This window comes from Ctenocephalides felis, unplaced genomic scaffold (genome assembly GCF_003426905.1).
Source record: "Ctenocephalides felis isolate EL2017-DRISC unplaced genomic scaffold, ASM342690v1 CF-g0.4_SCAFFOLD_01492, whole genome shotgun sequence".
NCBI lineage: Eukaryota > Metazoa > Arthropoda > Insecta > Siphonaptera > Pulicidae > Ctenocephalides > Ctenocephalides felis.
Window position 1 is genome coordinate 2,934,100 of NW_020537646.1, and position 9,543 is coordinate 2,943,642.

Below are 9,543 nucleotides of genomic sequence, written 5' to 3' on the forward strand. Positions count from 1 at the left end.
TCTATTGTAATAATTCACGAAATAAATGTACGATCTCAATAACAAATTTGATTTGTTTCAATAGCATTTATTTTAATAAAAAGACATGTATGTATAATATATATATATATATATATATATATATATATATAACTTATATACAAATATACGCCTTTTTATAAGTAGCTTATAGCTATGAATATTTTAACATAGTTAAAACATTCTTCGAATGTATCAATGTTTTAATTGTTCTAATAAATATTGAAAAAATTATTAGCAGTTTAATATTTAATATATATTATATAATTTTTTCTAAGATTTACCTATAGTTATCTATATTATATTAAGATAAGGCCATAATACCACTTATATAGAAAACTTTCTTTTAATTCAAAAATATATATTAAACTATTATGCACATATTAAAACATAGCTTTACTGACACAGCGTTCAAAGAAAAAATAACAATTTTAAGCCAGCTTGGCAAGATAGTATGATTTAAGGCCTTGCACATATGTTTAACATTTAAAATCTAATTTTTATAAGAATTCTGTAGAATATAAATAATATAAAAATAACAATTGATTGGTATATAACATATATTACATATATGCTTATAATTAACAACAATCTATTGATTAATCTTCAAAAAACTCATAAAAATTATTGTGTAGGCTGATGAATTAAGGCAGCTGGATCAAATACAACAATTCATATTGAAATGTTTCATCTTATGTCAAGGAGGTTGTATTTGAATAATTTAGTTAGGATATTGTCAAAACTTCATAGACTCACTTTTCATTAGAAGGCTGCATAAAATACACAATATAACATATAAAATTGAACAAGAGAACAAAGTACAACAGAAAAACAAATATTCAAAGTAGATTACTCATTTGAAGTAAATTCCTGAGTCAAAATCTTAATCAAGTAGCCATTAAATTGAATTTTATTGAAACAATTTGAAAGATATTTAATATTTAACTTTCATAAAGTGGAGTAATCCATTTCAACAATAACACGAACTTATAGTTCCTAATAATCATATATATGTTTATATATGGTAAATACTATTGCATATGCAAAAGGCACTTTAATAATTTCATACAAGATTAATCAATATATTAAATAAATAAATAATTTCACATTAACCATGTATAGGTCTTCATAATATTTCATCTAACATCTCAAATTCAAGATATTTGTGGTCTCTCTATACATGTTCCATGTAAAACTAAATCTTTTTTAATTGCTTCAACTCCGTCGACATGCTTATGTATTATTTTCATGTGAGCAACCATATTATCCTTTCTAGTAAATTCTTTCATGCAAATAGGACATGGATACACTTTAACATTACGTTTATGAGAGGTAACATAATGCCTGCAAAAGTTGCTAATATGTGTATAAACTCGACTGCAGACCTTACATCGGAATACATTATCTCCTTCCTTAAGGCAAAAGTCTCTTACAGAGCCTTCATTATTTTCAGTCACATTATTATTGTACTTAAAGTTATAAAATAAATTATCTTGTTGCGTTTGTTCTTCAACCTCTTCAGTAGCATCACAATTGTTTTGATTATTATCGCTGCTATTGTTGATTTTTGAGTTTGATTTCTGAATTTTCAACACTGTCATTGTTTCTTTCTTTTTATTAAGGTCTGCATCTAAGGGTGTAAATTTATATTCAATTATGTCATCACATTCTTCACCGCTAGCTGAATATGATTTGTTTGATTTATCAGAGAGTACACTCATTTCTGGCTGATATGGAGTTTCAAATTTGAAATGTCTTATACCATTTTCCACATCTGTAATATATCATATGTATTTAGTAAAAATATACAATTCAAAATATTGGCAATGACTTAGCTAACATTTTGAATTATGCTTTTAAAATCAATTGCATCAAAGTTAACTAAGTCATTACCAATAATTTGATAAGGGAAAAGCTGAAGGGGTTTAAGCCGAATTACCAATTTATCAAAATTAAGAATCATTTTGCATCATATATAGTCAGAAAAGTTCTAAATTCAATCAAATATTATGGCTCAATCCCTATTCGCTCTTCCCTTTTCTATTTCAAATATCTCATTTAAAAACTCACCTCATATTTATTACTAGGGATGTCTTGAAAACACAGAATAAAAATGAAATCTAACACTACACTACAACACTGATTTTAAAATTGATAACACTTTAATAAAACAATCCCTTATTAGCTTTTCCCTTATTAAATAATATTAAATTTTTCTTAAACAATACATGTTTATATATATTGCATAATATATATATATATATATATATATATATATATATATATATATTCCTGATAATTTCATATAAAATATGAGTGTATACTCATATACAAAATAATTTTTAAAAATTACATGATATCGATACACTTTTGAAGTAATAATATAAATGAACTGTGATTGGAAGTATGGCTCACTTGTCTATGCAAATATAAATAATTAATAAATTATATTACAACTCATTTAATTAAAACTTCTATTTGATTTGAATTCATATGTATATATCGTAATATTCTTTATAATACATTAAATATAATACTATGTTATTTAAATATTGTTGAGTGATATGCAAATAAATTAAAAAATAAACTTCACTATTTTGAACAAAAGTATATAGTTATTGTGATCCCTATATAAGCAAAAATTTGATTAAGTTTATCATGAATATTATTTTATCATGGATAAATACAAGCATTAAAAGAATTTTGCTTCTAATATTTTCTAAATACTTCAATAATTTCGAAGTTTTAAAAATTGTTTATCACTTGCGAAATATTTATAGAATAATTATATTTTTACTACTTGAATTTAAAAAAAAAAATATTCTTTTGTTATATTAGTATTGCTTAATGCAATACTTGAATAAGCAAAAAATAAAAGAACTCACCATTGCTATCTTCTTTTCCTTTTTTCGGGGTATTTTCCTTTGATGTGCCAGCCATAGGTTCTGTATTTTCACTAACTTCTTTATCCGTCATTTCCTCATCATCCATTCGCATTGAGTTTTCATCATTTGAAGCTTCGTTACCAGATCCACCACTTGTTTGGAAATTATCCATACCTACAATAATACAAAATTTAATCTTATTGACCATAAAAATTAAAATGTGAATACATATTATAAAGACATATTTTTCTCACTTTAACAATGAGAAAACTCTAATTCAAAAGTTCCCTGAAATAGTGCAACCGATCAAACAGGGAAGTATAATACATGTATAATACAAAGTAAATGGATTGAAAATAAAGGTTTAGGAACCAACTATTTAGAAAAATATAAGCATAACAATAAAAAAAATTATCTGTTTTTATAATAAATTCTCTCATATTAACTTTATAAAATTATCAAATACAAAATTATTAAAGACATACTCATTCGTAATAAGAGACCTTTGAAATTTACTGTACTTTGTTCCATTGCACAAAAAATAGAAGTTCAATAATATTAATATTCATGGTTATTCAATAAAAAAATGTTATTAATTATTAATCGAATTGCATTTAACTTACCTAATAATTATCAAATTACAAGTTTATCTTTATATAATTCTAGAAAAAATAATTTAATTCTGCTTACCCATTTTAACTTCCAACATTTCTGGTGATCCCTGTATCAATCTATCTCCAAGACCTCCTAATCTATCGTAATCATCTTGATTATTAGTGACACCGGGAATTCCGTTAGAACTTCCAGATAATTTCCTTGGTCGACCTCGCTTTCTTTTCGGTTGCATCAATGCATTTCCCAACAATGGATTCATTAGAATATTATGCGCTGCATTATGTTGCTTTGGCCTTTGTGCTAAATAAGGGTGTATCCTATGCAACTGCGGGGGAGTGGTCATAGTTTGCTGCTGGAGTAGGCTATTAGTTATGGCTGGAATATCACATTTTTCCTCATTGACCTCTGTCAAACCTTTAATTCTTAAGCTCTCAGCAACTCTCAGAAATGCTGTTAATCTATCTTGATCTACAGATACTTCACCACGGTACATAAAATCTAACAAACATTTCATATCTGCATAGGGCACATCTTTCAATATCACAATTGGATGCTTTTCAGGATGGTTTAGAAATAGTGCTTGAAAATAAGGACTACAAGCAGATAATACCATTTTATGAGCTTTCAATAGCTGCCCTTCTACTGCTAAAGTTACATCGGTAAAGGTCTCTGCGTGAAGTAGCTGATCGAATACTGATAGTAAATTCGATTGATGATTGTTCCATCGTAAACAAAATCTTTGGGATGACATTTTTACTGGTTTACTACTGATGTAAGATGATTGTTTTAAGTCATATAACATTTATGTAGTGGTGTTTGATAATGTAGAACTAGATTTCAATTACGCCCTGTAAATAATGAAAAATATTAATTCGTTTTGCAAACAGTAATTGTAGATTTATGTAAACTTATTCAAAAAAATATGTCTTGAAATTTTATTGCATTTATTTCATTTCTGGTATATCATTCAAAGCAATCACGCGTTTTGAAATTATTAAGTTACAGATCCCCGAACAAATTAATGAGTGCTATTTTGTATACACTGCGTACAAAAAATTAACACCCAAAATTGAGGTTAAATCATCATTTTATTAAATTTTATCCTGATATTTGTAATAAAAAATCTGATGATTTTCCAATATACATTGTACAATCTAATAAGATTCCAACATATGATGATCTTATAAGAAATGCGCCATTCAGGATACAATTGAGATTCTTATTGGAATCTTACAGGTGCCAAGTACCTGCGCACTAATCGATATTTGTACTCACGTATTATTACATCATTTGAAAATTACACTAAATGATTCAAAATTATTAAAGTAAATAAATATAATAATTATTAATACGTATGTTAACAGAACTTTCAAACAACCCTTTAAAAACTACTAGACACAGCCCTTGCGTCGCCATTTTGTAATTTGCCTTATCGTCACCCCGCCTACCCAGAATGACTAACAAATCCGCAAAACTAGATTTACGCAACCCTATTTTTACAACAGAGCGAACTATGATTTAGCACAAACACGCCTTTTATTAAATGCGTATATTAAAATATCACTAAATATAGAACCCGACAACATTTTAAATGTTTGTAAACAAATAATTTAGGTGAACAGAAAATTTAGAAATAGTTTAAATTTTAATTGGTGACCCTGGATGAATACTTTGAAATTTCTAACCAAAAACTTCATGACACTTTACGAATACACCCAAATATGTTTTCACAAAAGCACTGTTAACAAAAAATAAATATTTTTGATTACCTAAAACATTTTATACTAAATATTTAAAGAAATCTACAAATTTCCACACAACACTTTTAGGACGCCATGTCAGCAATATTTTTCTTGTTGGATTCTCTTCACCACACACTACACTACATCGGGGTTAATCGCCCTTTACTAGCGGAATGATACGAATAGAATGAAAGTATCCCCACGAGAATAAACGGAAACGGTCGAACGTTTACGATCGCCAAGTTGTGAAGATATCGAAGTGAAATAAAGGAGCTGCGTCGGCTCGTTTGAAAGATTCTTAAAAATGTTTCACGAAAATAATAATAATAAAATAATGATAAAAATAATAAAATTTGTAATAATATTATGTTAGCTACTCACCTCTGTAGTAAAAATGATAAATCCGATCAACACATCACTTCGTAGTTAAATTTAGAACAACTCGGACGATCCATGATGGTGAACTTTTTTTAAAAATCATAACACAAAAACTGATACGAAATGTCATGTAAATAATCACTAATAAATAATAAAATCACTTCACAATCTCACTGTTAGTTTAAACAAAACAATTTTTAATCCTTGTACAAATGGAATTCTCGTTGATTTTTGTGTACGTATACGTATGCAGGCAGTGGATGAGCACCAGTCTATTACGGTGTGACGTACGACGCGAGCGGGCTCCAAATGAGAACTCACACTCAAAGCGACCGGGGCAGAGCGACCGGGGCCCGGGGTTCTTACTAACCCTACTTTTTAGTTGAGCGCACCAACACATACGTTCTCAAAATATTATTACACCCAGTTTCCAATGGGAGGAACGGAGTGGAACGGACGTCTAACTTTGCCGGTCGTTCGCCGCTTTAATAAAAGGGACTTTGATGTAACATCCAATGGCCGCATTGTAAGCCAACCCTTCCTTTTTACAATACTGAATTAATTCGATTTGTAAATTGATGTTACTATTCGATTCATACAATGAACTACTGCTAGTATATTGTGGTCATAGTAAAGAATAGTTATGCTATATTATAAATACGAATATTTATTTCACCGACAACAACGTTCAAATAGGTTAACAGCGGTCATTGCCACGGTTGCGTAATGACGATTCGACAAGATTTTTGGGAATACGTTTCATTAAATTGTCTACGAATTAAAAAGTAAAGGAAGAGCTGAAGAGCTCTACAATAAATCAATTAATTCATTTGTCGCATAAAAATACGGCGATCAATTGTAAAAAGACCATATTTTCTTTAAATCAAAACCGGGACGGCAATTTTTAGTGATATAATAAAAAAACAGCTTTTTATATGAATTAATTTTTTTTAATCAGAATTGCTAACTTTTTTACTCGATTATATGTAATACTTTTTTACCTATGATATTATGTCCTATATTTTGCGCTTTTGAGCCTTATATAAAATTCTATTCAATTATCTTCGCAAATTAATTTAAAAAAAGCAGCACTTGTTCGTTTGTTTTCATAATTTTTGTCAAATCACCTATTAATTTTCAAAAAACCGGTGCAAAAGATCTAAATCCGGGCCAAATATTGCTATTAGAAAACCTATTATATGAATTTAGATGAATTTATAGAAAACTTTTTATATGAATTATTTTTGTTAATCAGAATTGCAAACTTTATTACTCTATTAAATGTAATACTTTTTTATCTATGATATTATATCTTATATTCTTCCACTCATATGCTTTTTCGCTTTTGAGCCTTGTATAAAATTCTATTCAATTATCTTTGCAAATTAATTTTAAAAAAATAGTATTTGTTCGTTTGTTTTCATAATTTTTGTCAATTTACCTATTAATTTTCAAAAAATCGAGACAAAAAATTTAAATCCGGGCCAAATATTGCTATTAGAAAACCTATTATATGAATTTAGATGAATTTATAGAAAACTTTTTATATGAATTATTTTTGTTAATCAGAATTGCAAACTTTATTACTCTATTAAATGTAATACTTTTTTATCTATGATATTATATCTTATATTCTTCCACTCATATGCTTTTTCGCTTTTGAGCCTTGTATAAAATTCTATTCAATTATCTTTGCAAATTAATTTTAAAAAAATAGTATTTGTTCGTTTGTTTTCATAATTTTTGTCAATTTACCTATTAATTTTCAAAAAATCGAGACAAAAAATTTAAATCCGGGCCAAATATTGCTATTAGAAAACCTTTTATATGAATTTAGATGAATTTATAGAAAACTTTTTATATGAATTATTTTTGTTAATCAGATTTGCAAATTTTATTACTCGATTAAATGTAATACTTTTTTATCTATGATATTATATCTTATATTCTTCGACTTATATGTTTTTTCGCTTTTGAGCCTTATATAAAATTCTATTCAATTATCTTCGCAAATTAATTTAAAAAAAGCAGCACTTGTTCGTTTGTTTTCATAATTTTTGTCAAATCACCTATTAATTTTCAAAAAACCGGTGCAAAAGATCTAAATCCGGGCCAAATATTGCTATTAGAAAACCTATTATATGAATTTAGAAGAATTTATAGAAAACTTTTTATATGAATTATTTTTGTTAATCAGAATTGCAAACTTTATTACTCTATTAAATGTAATACTTTTTTATCTATGATATTATATCTTATATTCTTCCACTCATATGCTTTTTCGCTTTTGAGCCTTGTATAAAATTCTATTCAATTATCTTCGCAAATTAATTTAAAAAAAGCAGCACTTGTTCGTTTGTTTTCATAATTTTTGTCAAATCACCTATTAATTTTCAAAAAACCGGTGCCAAACATCTAAATCCGGGGCAAATATTGCTATTAGGAAAACCCGGAACACGAGGTAGAAATTCGGAACTGTCCCGGCCAAACCTGGACATATGGTAATTGAGTATTTAATAAAATTAAAACATAGTGTAATTGCATCTGTCAAAATGTGACTAACTAAGATCGCAAATAAAACTAATTTGCAATAAATTGATGAAACCAGTTAAAAATTTCAAATAAAATAAATAAATAGAGAAGAGCGGCAGTCATCCCAGTCATTAGTTATCAAGACCTTTCTCTATACATGTGTCTCACGTATAAGATACAAACTACTACTAAAATACATATTGCAGTACCTACATGTGTATATATTTAAGTTAAATGTATACATACTTCTAATCGTAATCGCATTTGTCTAATATCCGATTGGGTGTGTGCAGGCATGGCCTTGGGATTCGTACTTTGCGCGATCTCATATGTATAGGCCCACACACATTCTGGCGGAAATGTATTGGTGGAATGATGGATCTAGTTGATGCCCATTATACAGATATAGACTGATTGTGAGTGTGTATATTCTTGAGAAAATATGTTTATTTTTCCACCAAATATATGTGTTGAGACTATTTGCCAAATTCGCAGAATTTTACGAACTTGTGGCTATGGTGGTGAATCGACAATTCCAAAATTGAACAGCAGAATCGTTAAACCTTGATATTTTTTCTTGAAAATTTAAAAAATACAATTTGAATTAGGAAAATATTTTATACTTATTGATTGTAAAAATCAGTATCGAATCAATGCAAGAAATATAAAAAAAATAAAGCGAGAAAATAATATAGCTAAATAAGATTTTTTTAACGAAGCTTATCTTACAATTGTTATTGTCATTTTCATCAGAGTATGACATGGAAAAATTTCAAGGAAAGAGAGGTGAAATTCCTAATGTTCAGTAGATTTTGTCCTTAAAATAGTCTAGAACAGTCCTGTTTAAAACCAGTATTGTATACAAAAATTAGAGCATTTTTGCTTTTGTTTACTTGCTGCAATTACCCTCTAACATGTTCATATATTTCTAACAAATGTAAACTCTACCAGCGTCAAACAAATTCTTCTTACCTGCATTTGGAAATATAGAACTAATTAGCTATTTATGTACGTCATTGATTAACTTTATACAAGCATGCATGCATGCACGTTTGTTTGTACGCATTATGGCGCATGCAAAAAGCACTGCAATAATAATAAATTCAGAACGTAGTTGTTTTACATTTGCATGTGTGTTTCTATAATATAAATTGTAGCAATGGATGTGTAAGTACATCTCTATACATTCGGAATCGAATTTAGTAATATTTTATATATTGGCAACGGAAAGGATGAATTTTCTTTAAGCGAGGATAATAAACAATTCTAGAGCATATTAACCTTATTTGTTTTTAATATTGTCCGATGTATAATAACATATTACAACAATTAATCTTTGACGAATCAACTGCTACTAATCTTTATTCATGATT

At 27.9% G+C, this 9,543-nt stretch overlaps 1 protein-coding gene across 1 annotated transcript; it reads right to left on the minus strand.

The window, feature by feature from the left end:
- Nucleotides 1–1,122: 1,122 nt before the first annotated feature.
- Nucleotides 1,123–5,443, minus strand: LOC113370570 (protein tramtrack, beta isoform-like). Its single transcript, XM_026611259.1, has 4 exons — nt 5,288–5,443; nt 3,594–4,366; nt 2,904–3,077; nt 1,123–1,792 (listed from the first exon to the last, which is right to left on the minus strand). Exons 2-4 carry the CDS (start codon nt 4,318–4,320, stop codon nt 1,173–1,175), a joined length of 1,521 nt encoding a protein of 506 aa, XP_026467044.1. The 5' UTR covers nt 4,321–4,366; nt 5,288–5,443; the 3' UTR covers nt 1,123–1,172.
- Nucleotides 5,444–9,543: the final 4,100 nt, after the last annotated feature.